The sequence below is a fragment of the Gymnodraco acuticeps genome, unplaced genomic scaffold, assembly GCF_902827175.1.
Source record: "Gymnodraco acuticeps unplaced genomic scaffold, fGymAcu1.1, whole genome shotgun sequence".
NCBI lineage: Eukaryota > Metazoa > Chordata > Actinopteri > Perciformes > Bathydraconidae > Gymnodraco > Gymnodraco acuticeps.
In genome coordinates, this window is record NW_022990940.1 from 2,538,008 (window position 1) to 2,556,887 (window position 18,880).

Here is an 18,880-nt window from a genome sequence, read left to right on the forward strand (position 1 = left end):
AAGAGACCAGTCCACATGTTTCTTAAATCGCAATATCTACATAGGGCAGCAATTCCATTGCAGTGTCTGTTTAATTTCCAACACAGAGAAATGCTGTCAGTAGTTTATAGAATACAATAAAAATACATTTTAATTTTACTCAAACACATACCTATAGTAAAACCAGAGAAACTGAAAATGTTGCAGTGGTCTCATTTTGTTCAGAGCTGTATCTGAAAAAGTTGCAGCATTTGCACCAAAGCCAGTGTGCATTTGACGAATCATTTTTGGATTTGCAAGTCTTATAATAGTAGGCTATTACCCCTTTGGCTAAACTAAATTAGAAAAGATTGACCTGAAAAAGACCAGGGTCGTTGCGTCCTCAACAGGAAAAAGGTCAAGCTTTGAGGTTTGCTCCACTAGATGGCGAGAAACACAATAGAATAAAAGCATGTACACCGAGGGGCTGTATAGTCTTGTGAAATGGCGTCCTGATGAGATGGTGCTGAAGTTATTTGCCTCGTCGTCACCACTAGTGTCAAATAAATAAACCTATAGCGATGTTGCACATTGCGATGCATCATAATTGTATTAAAGTTAATGAACAACCCATTGTGTGTAACTTCTCACGGACGTAACACAGATAAATGAGGTCAACGTAACAGTTGACTGCTGATACGTTTCCGCAGCGTATGCAGTAGTTTAGTTTGAAAAATCAGATTACTAGCGGTATGCTAGTTTAGCTTCCTTCACACCAAGATAACACTACAGCAGATAAGAGGACGCACTTCGGAAGCTGCACACCAAACACTTTATACGAGCTATGTTTACGCCCCTCATCTGTTCACCGCCTTACTTGACTGAAACTAAAGAAAAGCTTCATGGGAAATGAAGTCATTACATAATGTCTTCCCTACAGCGGCGACAGCAGGGCGCTTTCTGGCTCAATACACTTCCCACAATGCACTGCGTTGTTGTTAGCGACCCCATCTTGTGTCCTCCTCATGAATATATATCAGTCAGTATTTGCGTAGGAGGGCGGTCGACGTTCATTTCATATTCCAGCACTGTATTTCGGTCCAAATGGGACGCACAGTCACGTCTCCGCCCTGATCTGTCCCCGCGCGCCCAGCCTCTTCCAAGCGAATTTCATCGGTAAAATGTTTGTTTGGAGCAGCGGAGGAGACTCCGACGGAGAAAGGAAGGCAAGAAGTGAATGACTACTAGTGGAATAAGTCAGCAACACCGCCCAGTCGGCGGATATTACCACGGTGGGCACGCTTTTTACGGCTTTTAAATGTAGACGTAGGTGTAACCAAGTGCGCACCGTTATTTATTTAGAGAGGGGGACTTTTCATTGGCAGAGATGGAAAGTGTGCAGACTGTCGCTGAGGATGGTGCGTCGGATAGAGGCGCGACCAAGTTAATGAAGAAGCCCAGCGGACTGTCTGTCGCCCGGGGGACTCCAGCGGATGATGGCGGTGGACATTTGGCACACTCCCGCATAGAGGCAAAGAACGGGAATAGCGTTTCTCATTCCGCCACTTCAGCGGGGTCTAGTGCGCCAAAGCGAACTGTGGCGTCTAATGGCCGGGGCTCATCCAACAACTCCAGCTCCCTCCTGTTGAGACGGAAACGCTTGAAGAGGAACCTCTCCGCCGCAGCTGCAGCCACCGCCACCTCAGCTGTCACAGCCGCCTGCGGCGCCAAGATGAACTCGGCCCTTTCCTCTGCGTCTCTACACACTCGGAGTCTGGATCGGAAGACTCTGCTGAAACACCGACAGAACATGCAGCTGCAGCCCTCCGATCGCGAGTGGGTGAGAGCAGATCTCCACCGGGGCTCCATACACGTCCACGACCGACTGACGCCCTCATATCCCAGGCCGGTTCTTTGCACTATGGACACCACAGCCGGCGAGGTCGCGCTACGTCTGAGTAAACTCTGCAGTAAGTCGAGCTCTGTCATGCGCATTTTTTGTAAAGATAACCCTAAGACTGACCAAAATGGCAACTGCAATGTGAAGTATGATTATAAAGATGACCCATGCAAGGTGAACGAAGACTTAAGTATAAAATGCAACCACCTGACTCCCCATGAATCCACTGAATTAAGGGGCCATCCAAGTGACAGGTTGAGACTGCTGCTCATGGAGAATGCAAACGAGAGGCAACAGGACGTTGATGGGAAACTTTTCAGCCCAGAGTCAGAGTCACAAGACAACATAGCCTGTTCACTGTCAGATTTAAATTCTAACTCCAACATGGATACCCCCAATGATGATGACTCGGAGCACAGGAACTGTTTAGACAGCTATGGATTAAATTCTGGCTCTGATGTGGAGAGCAGTGCTTTTGATGACCTGAGCTCCGGGGCCCGGCTCAGCGAGCACAGGGACTCCCTCAGCGATGACATGGTGCTGGGCACAGAGGCATCCATCCTCAGCCCCTCGTTTGATAGTGCAACAGAGGGCCACGACATGTACGGCAGCTCCTCAGACGAACTGGACCTCGACTGTCCTGCGTCGAGCACAAGCATGGACCCCATCGCGCAGCATCACACGAATGGAATCAGTGCTGTCACTGCCAACTACACACAGTGCAACATTGGACATTTAAACGACATGGCTAACAATATGGGACCAGATAGCAGACTAAACCCCCACCGTCTGGGCAGCCTGCCACCCAGCAGTAGTGCCGGCTCATTGTCAAGAGCCTGTTCTACAGGTAATACACCTGATATCCAAGACTGTGGCAAATGTGATGTGAAATCAGGGCTGACAGCAGACCACAATGGAGGTTCCTCTGATCCCTGCCCCACACTGTATGTTCAGCTGCATGGTGAGGCTGTCAGGAGGCTTAGCCCAGATGAGAGGCCTCTGCAGATCCAGAATGACTTTCTCTTTAAGCTTGGATTTAAGGACCCGTGGAGAGTTCAAGAGGAAGGGCTTAACACTGAAATTGGCTCCTTGTTACGTTTCTATGCAGGTAAGTGAAATGATGTTATCACATTCTCTCATGATCAGGTTTCTGCTCATTCTGGGACTTGTTGTGGCCTCCCTGTTGCACACTACGTAGTTTGGACTGCAGATCCTTATTGTTGATTGTAACGGGTTGGCAGCCTCTGTCACAAAATGAGGCAGGTGCAAACATGCAGGTGTACAATTGGATATTATAGAGTAGAGCAGCAGTGTATTTAGTTTCTTGCTTGTCATTTCTTTTACCAGGAGGACAGAGCATGTTCTTCTTTATTTATTTCATTATTATTCATTTCAACGGTTATTAATTATTCAAAGTGTGTTATCCTAAGTGCACTTCCCAGCGATGACTTAACAACTTTGCTGTGGCATGAATGGGTCAGAGCGAGGTCATATTCCAAGATCTGCCAGATCGACCTTGCCTCAGGGGCTAACTTTAAATTTCAAGTGTATTTTTTGTTTCTTCTGTCCCGGACTGTCATTGTCGGACCATAGCAGAACACTGTGCTCCCATCGACACGCATGACATCACCACAAAGCCATCACCACAACTTATGGTGCTCAGACATGGGGCCCTTTCCGGCTTCTGCCCCATTATCATCCTAATGAAAAGGCTGAATGCCTTTGTGGTTGGATGGAGAGTAGGGGTGGGAGCGGTATGGCTGGGAGGACCATAAACCCTCTCTGTGTACCCAGTGAATTCTGGTCATTGAGATGCTGCGCAGTGCCTGTCCTATTGGCATCTAGCATGGCTACTGTCACACTCACTAACTGCCTGCCAAGCTGGGTTAACGTGCTCCTCCAAAGCTCAGGAAGCCCTTTTCTTCAGTACGCCACTGCCTCCAGCTATTACTGCTATTGCTGTTGCTGCTTGGGGATGTGATATGGGGAGAGGGAAACTAGTGTCTGCTGAGGACAGTTGGTGAGAAAGTTGTTGTTGGGGCTGAAGTATGTAAAAGAGAGGCTATAACACTCTAACTTCCTGTCCAAAGAGGCTGTTGAACCAGAGGTCACTTAATATGAACACATATGCCCCTTTTCACTTTCGCAGTCACATGTGCTTTTGAATACTAACTTGCTTCAGGTAGAATGATTTTCATTTAGATTGCATCATATGGCAGACTGCATGGATGTGCAATATAAGGGAAAACTAATGAATCCTATGAGCAGTCAGCTGAGCTCAAACAGCAGCAGCAACAGCCAATAAAGGCGGGCAATTGTAGACCTGATGCCCTTCTGATGGCAACGCCTCTACATCCCATGTGAGACAGCTTAACTGTAGTCACCTGAGCTCTCTCACCAGCCCCCCCCCCCCCCCCACACACACACAGATGAATGCACTGTAAAGAGAAAGCATGGCTGACTTGTGACTCATCTGGTCTGCTCTTTTGCCCTCTCCTTACACGATGGAGGCATGTGAGGAATGTACGCTGGCTCGTCTAGAATGTCAGGCACGTCTGCTGAGGAGGAAGTGGAGCAAGGGTGTTGGGGGGTGTGTGTGTGAGGGGATACCGCACAGACACACATGTTGCTCTGGCTTTGAATGGTAGTCCTGCTTAGATAGTGGAGACAGTCCCAGTCTCAGCTGACTTGCTGGCTGACTCTCGGGCGCAGCTGCCACAACTGTAGACCTCAGTCACACTAAGGGCCTTTTTGTCTGCATGCCTGTGCATGCAAAGTGATCTTTGATACAGGAAGTCCAGTATCTAAACTGTTTTATTCTTTAGTTGCTCAATAGGAGCACTGTTCGCTTTTATTACTATATGACCTAGATATTAAGTACATTAGTAGCCGGTAAGTAGTGTCCTACATCTTTAATAAGAATGACGGGAGAGGTTCTCACTCAGTATGCAGCGTGATTGGGAAGCAGGAGAATGATGTGAAGAGGCTGCTAAGTCAAAGTGTTGCCATGGCGCATTTGGCTAAATCCTTTGGACAATGCAGAGGCCAGTTTAACTTTGAAGGGTTCAGGTCATGGTTTGAGTGTATAGACTCTGCAGTGGCCAGCTGAGAGAACTCACTTTGCCCTGCTAGACACTCAAACATGCACACATGCACATGTACAGAAGGCTGCCTAGATCAAAGGGCCGCTGTCCTCTTTGGCAGGCGGACGAGTGATCCTTTCAGAGCTGCCCACACAGGAGCCTCTTGTTATGCCTAGCCAGCTTTATTAGAGTTTGAGTACAAGGGAGAAGGGTAAAAAAAAAAAAACACACTCATATAATCAATACATGCACATTCTTTAGCTAGGAGGCCAACAATGCCATGGCACTAAATAAAAGTACACTTCCTCAGAGATAGTAGGCTACTAGTGTGTTTGTCTGTGTAGACTTGCAAGAAAAAAGGAAATGGCACACTGAACCCTAACACACCGTTGGCACAGGGGTTCCCTCAAGGCGGAGGACCTAGAGTTTTTAGCAAACCAAAGCAGTGCACTAAATAATTTAGATTGATTAGCCTACTCGGCTTTACAAGCTCTCTCACCCATGCACTCCAGCATACCCACTGCTTTTTGTGAGTGTTCCACTTACCCTGTGGAAGTTGAAATGTATGCTTTTTAAAAGCAGTTCCATGTAAATCTAGAGTGTTGTTAAGATGATGCCTTACAAGCGTAATTAATGACCACTGGCCTGCAAACTGTAAAGGTATTCATTCCTTCTCAGCTCCACTCACATTTATAGCTCAAGCTTCTGTGACACAAAGTCAGGCTCGATAACAGTTTGCTGCGCCCAGGTATTTCCCCATGTTGTTTTCAGAATCTGCCTGCAGGTGAACTTAGCAGGAACAAATGTCTGCAGAACTAATAAAAGCAGAGATATTTAAAGGAATGTTGCAGATAATAACTTGGCTTTAAAAAACTCAAGTGAATATACCCGCTTACAGCTTGGCACATTGGTAAAAGTTGTCATTTCACAAATGCTAGTGATCATGATTAGTAAATATAGTTTCTTAGTTTTCTCAAAATAGAATATAGTACACCTTTTTTTATTACCTCTTTTTTTACAGGTTGTAAAGTGTTCTTAAAACAAATGGTGATGTCATGCCTCACTTGAACTGAGTTGCTTATTTACAAAAATGTAATAATCACTTACTATGTTATTGCTTTGGTGCCAAGCTACAACTCAAGGCAAACATTGCACAGATGCTTCATTTCTGTCATCTCCTGGCTTAAATCTACAGCATCCTTAAATGGCCATAACAGTGTGACTGAGACTTTGAAGGAAAAAATATCATTTAAATGTGCGCCTGCTTTTAAATTGTTACTGAATAAAAAATGTAATTTAGAATCAATAAACAAGAGAACAATCTCAGTGTGATATGATGTTCCATGTCGACACGAGATCTTTAGGTTATAAGAAGTGAAAGAATACTTCAGTGACTGTAACAGCTTAAAGGTATCTGAGTTCAGGACAGTATCTTTCCACTCTTTCCTCGAGCCCTCTGAGGAGGCAGCGGCTGGTGACGTGATGACTTAAGGACTCGGCAGGTTTAACGGCTTAATGACGCTCCAAACTTTCTCCAGCAGGCTGTGGCAGCTTTTAAGCAGAGAGCCACTCACTCTTGTCTTGTCTGTGCCACGATGCTTTCATCATCACGCCAGATTGCTCTCGCACTCGCATCTCTATGAAAACGTTCTTTCGAGGCAGATGGAGAACAGTCTGTGCACATTTTGTCATTGTGTAGTTGTTTGCTTCTTATGATCGGCCACTGGTTATCCTGATGACAATATGGGGTTCCCTGCCATTGGATTAGTTTGAATGAATATAGCCGTTTAAATGATGTGTGACTATTCTCAGTGATTTATGAATTGCAATATTAAAGTGTCAATGTCTCTTGAATCTCTAAAACTCTGCTTATTTGACCCAAAGGACAGCCTCTTCATACATGCAAACACTTCTTGGAGGACTTTGCAGAAGGGAGGCCTCATCTTTTCTCACATCCATGTCCTCGCCTGAGAGCTAATGATCTTTCTACATGGCCTATTGCGGAGTCATTATGTAATTGTGTAATCAGATTTCACATGTTCCAGATCTCAAACCCAATATGTGTTTGCCGGTGGCTTTTATCTACAATAATGTCCGTAGAGCGAGTAAAGAGTAGTTTTTCATATCTCTTACCTTGCTGCCTGTCCTTATAGACGTGGTCCTATATAAAATGTGGTCATACGTCTGTGGATGTGTATCTCTGAGGATTCACACGTGTGTCTACTGAGGCAGACATGGAGAGGATGGTGTGTCAGCTTGTAGCAGTTAAAGCCTGGGGAACTGTTTGCTGTCTAATATAGATTGCCTTCTTGGCTGACATCCTCCCACCTTCCTCTCCTCTCGCGTCGAATCTTCCTCCCTCTCAATTTCTCTCATGATTGATCCCCCTCCCTCTCCTCCTGCTATCTATCCTCACATCTCCTCCTCCCTCACACCATCTGACGGCTTCCATTTATCTTCCCATATCTCTTTATCTCTCCCTAGTTTATTGCTTTTCACTCCAAGAATTGCTGGTCACCTTCATAATTGGCTCTTATTTCTACCAGTCTAGCACTCTTCCTAATGTCTCCTCTGTGTGAATGTGCATGCTTTGGTGCACACGCGTTACCCCTGTGGAAATAAGTAAAAAAGAAACGGAGGTATGCAATTTAAATTCTCATTGCTTTGTGGTAAGCAGCTTAATCCAGGTTGAACAGTGTCATGCTGATGTGCCACTCCTGTCTGCTTACCGGCACATTCTGAGATAGGGAATTGGAAAAAGGGGTTATGAAAGGGCAGCGGACTTCCTTATGTGAGCAGACAGGCCTCGCAGCAGTCTGTCAAAAGGCCCTTGCCAAATGCTACCCAGGAACCTTGGAGGGTTGCATTAGTTCAAGAGCAAGGGCAGAGAAAGGGGTCCCTCTTCTGTGGGGTCATGGAGTGGGCCCACTGTCCCCGCGTTGAGCACCAGTCCCTGCTCTGACCACATGCAGGGGGGGGGATTAGAGGCAGGCCAGCAGGGGCTCACTCTCTGCAGCTTTGATCAGCGGCAGCACAGCCTAATGCCAGACAACATCTGCAACTCTCAGCATTAAAGAGGCCCAAAAAAATTCGGATTACAGAACACACAGCCTGCTTGACTGCTAGTGTACAGGACAGAACTGTGTCAATTCCTGGATGGGAGGTTTTTAAATGCCACCACTCCAGTGGTGCTTACACTAATTTGTTTTTACAAAGCCAGAGTCTCCAGGTTATTTGTTAGATTTTCTTTAACACACTTTTAGTATTACACAATAATCAGTTTTGGGGCAGCGGTTTTATTTGAGATTGTTTTTATAGAGACACCTCCCTGCACTGCAGAACATAAGGCTAAGTAGATGGAGTGTTTAGTCAATAGTGTTAACTTTTGTTACCACGCTGTCCCCATATCTGTACACTGCTATAGATAAGGTGTGTTTTGGGTGTAGCTCAGCTTGTTTCTATGGACTCTGCTCCAATAGAAAGAGGCAGAGCTGTTGATATGAAATGACCTAGTTTAAAGTTCATCTCGCTACAAAATTGCTGAAGCACAATAATGATACTTCCTTATTGTCAACTGAGGGAGGCATTGAAAGCAAACAGATGGACTCTGACACAACCCTATAGATGTACTGTAGATACAAAATGTTTAAACCTTTTCAGCATCAGTTTATCATCTTTGTGTTACAAATGAGTCTGCATTAAATGTTTGAAGAAGTATTAAGATCATTTAATTAAGTAAAGTTGGCAACGGAAGTTAAAATGCTCTACTATCATCGGAATATACTTACTGTAAAGCTGCTGTAATCATTTGTTTTTCATTTTAATTCCAGTAGTTCCCCCAAGCTATATGGTGTTTTGCAACGCCTCTCGAGTCAACGTCACTTTCACTGCTTTTGGACGTAGAGGGCATTCTGCAAATATACTCTAAAAACCCACTGTACCTTTCCTGCTCCGCACCAAACGGCAGACAGACAAAGTGAACATAGTGGAGCGTCAGAAGCGAACAAGACAGATATTTCCCTCAGGAATGGAAACGGAGCAAAAATAAAAGTGAATATTGGAATTCTGTTCTTCTATTGGACATTCATCAGGTGTCCAGAGACATGGCTCCAAATGAATACTAATGTTGCTCCATATCTCCTGGATGTGTAACTAGAAAACAGTGGCCAAAGAAATCCTATTACTAGCTAATTTTCACTACCTAATATTGGCTAGTATACTTAGCAATGTATCATTTACTAAAACGTAAGCTCTTAAAAACTAACAAATAATGCCAGCTGTCAGATAATTATATTTCAGTTTAAACTACAGTATTTCTCTACCTCTACCTGACAACTACCTCAACATTATATGTAAGTATAACACAAACAGAAAATAACATTATAAGCTTTGTAAACATAGTATTCATATATTATAATGGATTGCCTACATTTGACTGATGTACCTAATAAATTAGTAGGTATAAAGACTGACATTTGTGAAACTACGTCCAATTTAAAGTCCAGAGAGACCAAGGGAGACATCGCTGCATGAGCCGCTAGTCTCAATCATTAACGTTGCAATTTGTCTGTCTCTTGCTGTTAGCGCTGCAGTTGGATAATCACCCAGACCCTGGAAAAAAAATTGGAGCAGTCACCTGCTGCACCAGGAAGTGCTTTCTCCCTTTCCTTACCAATATGCTTCCTTGAATTGTATTTCGTTTTCTCTCGCACATGCTTATTCTTTTAGCTTGTCTTAATCTCTTTGTAGTTCCTGTTTAATTTGCGCTGTGCCTCTCCCGTAAATACAGTTGTTTTATTAACTCTCACTCGGCAACCACCCGGTTCTTTTCTAGTTCTCACTGCTTCCCAGTCGCTGTGGTTAAAGACTTCCCCTCTTTAGTTCTTTTTTTTTTTCACACTAGCCCTCTCCCTCTCTCACTGCCCCCCCTCCCTCTCTCTCTGCCCCCCCTCCCTCTCTCTCAGGGCCACTGTGTTCACATGGCCCCTGCATGTGACATGAAGCTGAGCCAAAACACCCCGGATACCCGCTTCAGCCCTCCACTGTTCCAGACCTTGTTACATTTTAAACAAAACGAAAGGAAAGGAAAGAAGGGAGGGAGGAGAAGAAAGAAAAAGTGAACACGTGGGACCAGGAGAATGTGCAACAACATCACAATCTCATTCATTCATTTGTCCTGTCCCTGTGCATCATCTGGGGAGAGTGGCCCTTTAATTCTTGCTCTCTTTCTCCCCCTGTACTCTGCTTGTGTGAACGCCTTCCTCTCAGTCTCTCCCCCATTCCTCTCGGCTCTGAACTGGCCTGATAGCTGTGGCTTTAACCACAGATCTGGGGTCTGATTACTTTGCAGCCTGTCCTTCAGTGGGATTAAGGAACAACTGACTCTAGCTGCTGTCTTCATGGACAGCTTCTTCCCCGATTACCCAGAGGCAACTGCTGCCCATCGTATGCATTTTTAATACTTACTGGAATGGGAGAATAGCTGGACTTGAAATAATAACAGTGACTGTTTACCTTTTATTATTGCTTGTGCTCTTCCTATGAAGCTGCTTATTACTTTCACCATCAAAGGCATGCCATACGTGGCAGCCTTTAATATAAAGTGTACCAGAACAACTAGGATGCTGCAACCTCCCAGTGGCCCATTGCCAGATTTAGCTAAGCTGCGAGGGACCTTCATAGCCTCTGATAATGAATGGCATTAGAGGTTAAGTACAAACAATAACAACAATGTGCTAATGGGTGTGTCTGTGGTGTACCCTCAGGGAACACTTTGAAAGTGAAAGTGGTTTGATTGCCTTTCATTGTGGATTAGTTGGGAATAATTCCAATCAGTGTTACACATGATGTCATTGTCACACACTTCTCATATAGACAGTTTACTGTGGTCATGCTTAATGCATTACGACGCTTGAGACGCTGGAATCAGCTGGGCTGAATTGGTTGGCAACCTGCTACAAAAAGCACGCATTGTTACAAAGTTGATGTGAAGTTCAATTGGGCCACCGAATTAAACTCGGGGCATATCTTCCCAGCAGTTTACAGCAAAAAAAACAACTGCTTTTGATTGTTTGGGATATCAAAGGGTACAAATACTTCACCTTCCTTGTTTATGAGCCAAACAAGTTCAGACAGGAGCCTCAAGCGGGTTGCAGTTGTTGTTCCACCCAGCAGTCATCCCACCAATCATAAACACACTCCTGATGGTATTATAGTACAGTACACTGCGCTGATATTCACCCTGTCTCTTGCTCTCTCCACTGCTATTCTGGTACAGATTCTATGAAAATGTTGCTGCCGCCTACTCAAATCTGCTTTTCTTTACTCAGGAATCTCTCTACTCGTTGATTGGTAGCACATGCTCAACGCAGTACATCAAGTCACATCTGTTCACAGGGGAAAACAAAGGTTTACATGCAATCTTTTCTAGACACAATCTCCTGTGTCTCTTATAACCCTACTTGTATTATCAGCTATGTGTCTCTATGTGAATAAGTCAAAATATAGCATTGGACAATATTGTAATGTCTACACATAACAAGATTTGACACATGGGACAATGTGTCATGGTTTTTACCTTTGACCTTTACAAATCTGACCCTGCTGCTTCTTATCATTTATCATTCCCACAGTGTTCGGCAAATGTCATTACATTACATTACATTACATTGCATTTAGCTGACGCTTTTGTCCAAAGCGACTTACAATAAGTACATTCGACCAGGAAGACACAACCTTGAAGAAAACAGAATCATATAAGTATATCAGGTTTCATAGAGCCAAACATTTCAAGTGCTACTCAACTGGCTTTAGGTAATCCAGTCCTTTATTGGTATAAAAGTGCTTCGTTAATCGTTCTAACGCTCGAAGTGGAGTCGAAAGAGATGAGACTTCTTTGCCAGTGCTGCAACAACACAAGTCACCCGATTAGAACTGAGAGAAGATAGTCAAGAAGATACTCTTTTTCGACCTTATTAAATATTCCTCCTTCTATAATGGACATCGATGCTGGCCTCAGGCTAGGATTGTGAAGCTGTTGCAAAGTCTTCATTAACGCGCCCAATTTGTGAAAGGTCAAAAATAAGATTCAATTCTTTAATTAAATGACTTGCATAACGAAATTTAAGCAAGATTAGTATTGCTGGAGGGACTTGCTGAAATACAGAAATACAGGAGGTAATTCAGGTAATGATTTTTACTTTCCAGCCAGTTAAACTTTAATAGCGTACTTGATTCTGATGACTTTGAAAAAAAGTCTTCGGCCATACTAATGTTGAGACTCTTCCCTCTCTTATGTTAAACCATGACAATGATCTTGTTAAAAAGACCGCTGAGAATGACGAGGAGAGACAAAGTGATGGAGTAGTGCAGTGAATGTAAAATGTCCCAGTTTTTTGACTATCAGCGACAGGCATTATTAATGCAGTGGTACAAATGAACAGGGAAACCCAGGGCGACAAACAGGCCGGGACTCCCTGCAAGCAAATTAATCACTGACGCACACATAAACACACACACATAAACTGTCTACGCGCCTATGCACACACATTCAGCTCTAACCTTTTTTCGCAAACGTTCACTGGCTTACCAATTACCGTTCTCATCTCGCCTCTTTAGCCTCGGTATCAGAGGGAGGTGTTGTCAGCCTGCTCCTTTATCGCTCCTCTCCCTTCATCCCTGGCTCTCACATTTCACCCTCCCCTGATGCACTTCCAAGGGGGGTTGACTGCTAGGTGGGTCTAAACCTCTGTCTCTGGAAGGGGGTTATTGAACTGGTGCTTAACACGACAATACCTCGCTCCATCTCTTGCTCGCTCTCTTTTAAGCCCCTCCATACAGTATAAGGCGTTGCGCTCTTTATCAAGGCCGTGTAGAGTGCTGCAGAGACAGGCTGCTGCTGTATACAGGCCATTAGCAGCTGCTGAGTGACAGAATGCGGAGGCTGTAGTGACACAGTTACGCTGCTGATGAGCAAACCAGTGTCCTGAATTATGAGTTAATGTGTGTTTGAGAAAATACTGCAAAATGCCAATCAACATATCCCAGACCTAAGGTGATGTCTTTAATTTTGTCTGATCAGTTAGTGCTTCAAAAGACACTCCACCAATTTCCAGAACCAAGGTTAGTTAATTTGTCACATGAAGTAGTTTAAGAAGGTCTTCTTTGGTTATTCAAATACTTTTTTCAAAACTCTGAGCTTGTGATGTCAACAGGCTTATGTTGGTTATGTTTTCCTTGTTTTCTCCCCCTTTCCTAACCTTTGCTGTTGTAAAGGCAACAAATCCCCCCCAAAATCTTTATAGAAATAGAATACAGGATCACTCATTTAATAAATACCTTCACATTAAGCTCTACTTATTTTCTGTCAATTTAGAAATCAGGTTATCAATAAATTGTGAAGCAACTAAATCTGAGTTGCATTAGGCGCGTTCACATCGCAGTACTTTTCCCACTTTAGTTCCGAAATGTCGCGTTCACACCAACAAGAGCCGGAACTAAAATTAGTTAATGAGAACCTTTTTTCCCCCTTTTCCGTCCCTGCTAGAGAGCAGGTACTTTCGTGGGAGAAAAAGGTTCCTATGTCTGATTGGCTGGGCGGAATGAAAACCACGCCCCGTAAAACTCCAATAAAGTTGTGTGAAGCCGCCATTTTATTATCCTTGCATTAGCATTAGAATTAGCCCAGCGCACAAACGCAGAGAGACTAACTTATGGCAACACAAAAGAAGATGGAGATGAGGAGGTGTCGGCGTTATAGGAGTCCCAGCAGCTTCTACTGAAGCCAGTCCCTAACTCCGGGGACCTCCTGCCGGGGACTTTGGGTGGCAGTATACGCCGTGAAGTTGTTTGCGGCCTGCCAGTAAACCCAAAGCAGAAGAAGAAGTGACGTCAGCGGCTTCATTTGCCTAATCCACCCTCAGGGACTTATTCCGGTGTGAACGCGATCTGTACTTAGTTCATGAGAACTAACGAGTTCTCATGAACTAAGTACTGATCAACCTTTGTGGGAAAAGTACTGCGGTGTGAAAGCGCCTATTGATCCTTGAAAACAAGTATGAGTCAGGCTCAGTATAATGGAGCCATTAGCGGGGATGTATTTTCCTGTTCATACCTTGTTTAAAAGCTCCTCCAGGCATATCATATTTCACAATGTTGTCTTCTCTACTGGCTTATGGGAATTCTTCACCACAAGTTGCGGCCCGCCTTTTTTGTCGTTGTGCATGATCAGGCCTGATTATGTGTTCTCATGTGTTCGTGAGGGAGCTGTGGTGAGTGCTGCATCATTCATGAGTGTGTGCCACCCTGTGCCGGGACTGCAGTGACCCGTATCTGTCAACAGCGTATCCTTCAGCGTGATGGCACAGGCTGTGCTGAGGACACACTGCAGGGACCGCTGGCATGTGGGGGTCTGTGGGTGGAGCTAGGGGAAGGGTGTGCCATTCTGGAGGCTAGGGAGGAAGCAGTGAACAAAGAGGAGGGCCGAATATCACTCTAATAATAATCTACTATATGATGTGTCCTTTTTTTGAAGTTCTCTTTTCACTTCTCTTCCCCTTTGAGAAGGTCAGAGAAAATGATCGAATACAGAGCAGCACCTACATAAGAAAAGTGAAGCATAATGAGCCCTATAGTGATATATCTTAAAATGCTTTAAAAGTCATCTGTAAGCTTGGCTAGATGTGGTGATTCCCTTAAACAACTGCCACATAAAACCACTCAAACTTTATATCTAAGCGGGAGAAAGTAGGGAGAAAAGAATCAGTGTGGCTGACAGCGGGAGATATTGAACGTAATATACCGTAGGGGATGGGTAATGGAGGATGATAAGTTGGAAAAACGCAATTTCTGTTCAGTCTTGCTCTCTGAAACATTAAGATATGCACACACATTTAAAACGTTTGCGGTCATAACCTGTGTGTGTGAGCCTGCAATGAAGAAGCACATTACACAATGCTCCCTGACTCTCATGCCAGTTTACTATCACACAACAGAAACTCAGTTCACACGTGTGGAGGCTTGCTGTATTTGTGAAAGCACAGCCTTCCATTTGTTTCTCACGCATTCATGACCCGCTGGTTATTCATTATTTCCCAACATGGAATAGCCATCCTCTTCCACACTGATGAACACGTTTGTCATGCACTTGAACTCACTCTACAATGGAACAGCGTTACATAAACACTTGAAGGGTTTGACAGAGAATACATTTGACCTTTTAGCTGGAAAGATATTAGGCGCTCGCTGGAAGTGAGAGAGACATCAAAGTATTTTCTCTGTAGTTAACCTTAGAAAAAACAATAAGCTTTATCATCATTTTCCTGGCACTGTGTGATGCAAGGTATTGTCAGACATCTTACTTGTTTATGTCCTCGGGAAAAAGACCTTATAGCTCTTTCTTACGACCGCTGTTTTCGTCTGCCTGTGTTGTTTTGTGTTCATTTGTTGTAACATTGTTCATGCTGCCCTCTTGGCCAGGTCGCTCTTGAAAAAGAGATTTGAATCTCAATGATGCTTTTACCTGGTTAAATAAAGGATATATATTTCTTGTTAAATGTCTGCTGATAAAGAAACACTTCATTTCATTTCAAACCTTTTATTTATACAGATAAATCCCATTGAGATCATTGATCTCTTTTTCAAGGGAGACCTGCTCAAGTAGTTCCACATGAAACATAAAAACATAAATAGAACAACAAAAGGACATCATACAGCATCGTTTACATAATTATCCACATAAACAGGTACCAATAGCTTCCGATTGACTAGCATCCAACCGAGCTTTAAAAACACAATCTGCCACTGTAGGTATGGGTCTTTGCTTTTTAAAGAATAATTCGGGCATATTTTCAGTCTTTTCTTGGTATTTTTTGCCTTGATTTCTATCTGTTGGGATATTTTACTCTGCAAGTTATTTTCTGAGATTTGCGAATAGAGGGATGATCGCTAAAAATAGTCCGACGGAGAAAAAAACTTTCTGAGAGGCACAAATATTCTCAAGTTATAATTATTTCAGCTCAGTTTCAAGATTCAAGGTGTTACTCGTCATAATGCTGACAACTCTTAACAGAGAAGAAGTCCCATTTCCATTTAAAATATATTGAAGAACTGCTTTGTTCATAAATCAATGAAGCTATTATTTTTAACCAACCCGTCAATTATTTTTCAAAAGACCAGACCATAATACTAAAACAGTCAGAAATCACCCATTACAGTTTTCTGACTGCGTTCTTGGTTGATCTTTGATCTATTGTACTTGTCGAGTTGTACACACACACATATATTATGTATATTATCATAAAGGATAAAGATAAGTGGCAACAACTAGATGACCCAGTTTAGCTGTGTCCATCCTGATAATGTTCATGCAAGCCAAATATAAAAATGTAATTGTGTGAGCATAGGAGGATGTAGTGTGTGGTTTCCTGGTTTGTGGCAGCCTTAATATTGACACTAGTTGACTAAGAATAGCTAACCTCGCCTTCAGCTCTTAACTCTCCTGACATTTTCTGCCGAATGTGACAGGATATGCCTGTAGCTAATTTATTTTGCCCTGTTTGTCCGTGTTTTTATCTTCCTTTTATATTTGTACTCTCCTCCATATTAGCCATCGCCGTTATTCCTTTCTCTTTACATGGTTCTTTCTACACCAGCATAGCTCCAAGTATTCACACTTCTACTGCAACATGCAAATATGTACCCTTATTATTCTCGTTAGGTTCTTTGTTAATGTATTTTACACGCTCACCCACAACCATACTAAATCATTTATTTGGGAGCTCTGAACACTTTTACAGCCTCATACACCATGCATTCATTTACTGTGTAGTAGATATAAACACATTGTATGCATGAGCAAATACACGGACACTTCAGTCCACTACGATGACGACGACAGTCATTCGCTTACACACAAACAAGGCGGTGAAACCTTTTATGTGCTCTTGTGTGTGTGTGTGAGTGTGTGCGCTCTGTGCTAGCTGATCAGGGGGCTCGTGTTTTCCTATGTAGGTTTCGTAACCCACACTCATTACATAACAGCTCCAGGAGTACAGCTGGGAAGAGGGGGGGGTTTAGAGAGGAAGCACACATCTACATCAGCATCCAACCACCACTGACGGAGGGAATCACTGGGGAAAATCTCTTTCTTTTCAAATATGAATGCCTACACCTGTGGTCCTAAGCATCTCGAACACAATTATCTCTGTCTGCTGCATCTGGGTCTATTTTTTAGTGGATATTGATTGAATTAACAAGATGAAAAACATTCACAGTGCAGCTGGTGGTGTGAAGGACGGTGCAGCTGATGGAAATGCGGTTATTTATTTTTACTTAAGGGTATATAAGTAATTTATTTAAAATATCATAGCTGCACAATATGATTTATCAACCTCTTGCGAGGCCTTTCTCATTGTAGTTCCTCGTTCCAGCTGTCGGGTGCATGAGTTATGATTGCATATTTACACATCATTTGCATCCGTTTCTGCTCCAGCCCATAAACACAGATTTGCATTAGGTAACATGACCTGCTATGAGAAGATAGGAAATGCCCTGTGTATGAAGTCATGATAGAGAAAACAATGGAGAACAACGCAGTGTGCAAGTAGGTCAAATTCTAGTTAAAGATAACTTGGCATTACTTAAAGGTCCCATATCATGGCCATTTCTACTGATCATAATTCCATTGTTGAGGTCTACTAGAATAGATTTACATTGTTCAATGTTCCAAAATCACATTGGGCTTCTCATACAGCATCTCTGTATCAGGGTTTCCGTTAGCCGGTAATTACCGGTTTTTAGCTGGTAAAATTTAATAAAAACCGGTAAATTCAAAACCTGCCGGTCAAAATGTCCGATGCTCCGATCGATCGGCCGCCGATCATTATCGGCCGATATTCACTCTTAATAGTTTGATCTGTGCTCTCTATAGAGGCCGACCAGGAGAGCTGGATCTGATCGATATGGACATAAACGCGAGTGAAGTGTAACCGGACCGAAGAGAGAGATCAGATCAGCTGCTGCATAATCACCTGAAGCTCCGCCCACTGTTTAGTGAGCTGCATGAGAAACTGGCGGGCTGTCAGGAGAGAGGGAGGGAGAGAGGAAAAGAGAGCATCCGTTTCTCCCGTGTTATTATTCAAAGTTAATTTAAACTTTTGAATAATGTACTTCATCTACTACAAGTAGTTTATTTGAATGTAATAATTATGTTGTTTGTTGTTTGCGGAATCATTTATTGAAAAATTAATCTGAATTTTTCCGATCTGTTACGATTATAAACTGAAGCAATATAAAAACGATCCCCATTAACTGAGTTTTAAACATCAGCATATCCGGTCCTAATCCGTAATTACCTGCTAACGGAAACTCTGCTACACAACTCTTATTATTATTATTGAAACATGACCGGTAAGTTTCAAATTTGTCCGGTAAAATTAATTCTGTCCGGACATTTGACCGGCGAGTAAAAATCCTAGCGGAAACCCTGCTCTGTATGTGTATTCACTCTCTGTCATACACGCCTTGTTGGAGCACCCCCCCCCCTCCTCCTCCTCCCTATGAGCCCACTATGCTCTGATGTGTGTTTATGTGTTACAATGGCGTTTGATGGCAACCAGAAAATGACACCAGTAATGACAGACAGATGAGAATGCTGCGTGGGGTCTGGGTGCCGTGTTGGCGGGGCTCGCTGCTCCGCTCGAGGAGCGGACAGTGTGAGCTGGATTACTGGTGTCGTTTCCTGGTTGCTGCGTGGGGACAGCGAGACACCGCAGAACTCAGCCTGAGCACACACACGTGAGTGTGTGGCAAACTGTGAGTGGAGATCCACAGAGCCGCAGCTGAGAAAAGATAAGGCTGAGTAAGTATGTGTGTGGGTGTGAGGAGCTCCAAGCATTGGTCCATTTGGACCTGGGCATGGTTACGTCACCATGCTCAGGAA

At 43.6% G+C, this 18,880-nt stretch overlaps 1 protein-coding gene across 1 annotated transcript in view; it reads left to right on the plus strand.

Annotated features, from left to right (window-relative positions):
* The first annotated feature begins 1,003 nt into the window (after window positions 1-1,003).
* The window catches only part of phlpp1 (PH domain and leucine rich repeat protein phosphatase 1), a 44,157-nt gene continuing 26,280 nt past the window's right edge, over window positions 1,004-18,880 (plus strand). Inside the window, exon 1 of the mRNA XM_034234538.1 lies at window positions 1,004-2,966. Coding sequence (XP_034090429.1) covers window positions 1,346-2,966 — 1,621 coding nt within the window. The 5' untranslated portion in view covers window positions 1,004-1,345. The remainder of the gene's footprint in view (window positions 2,967-18,880) is intronic.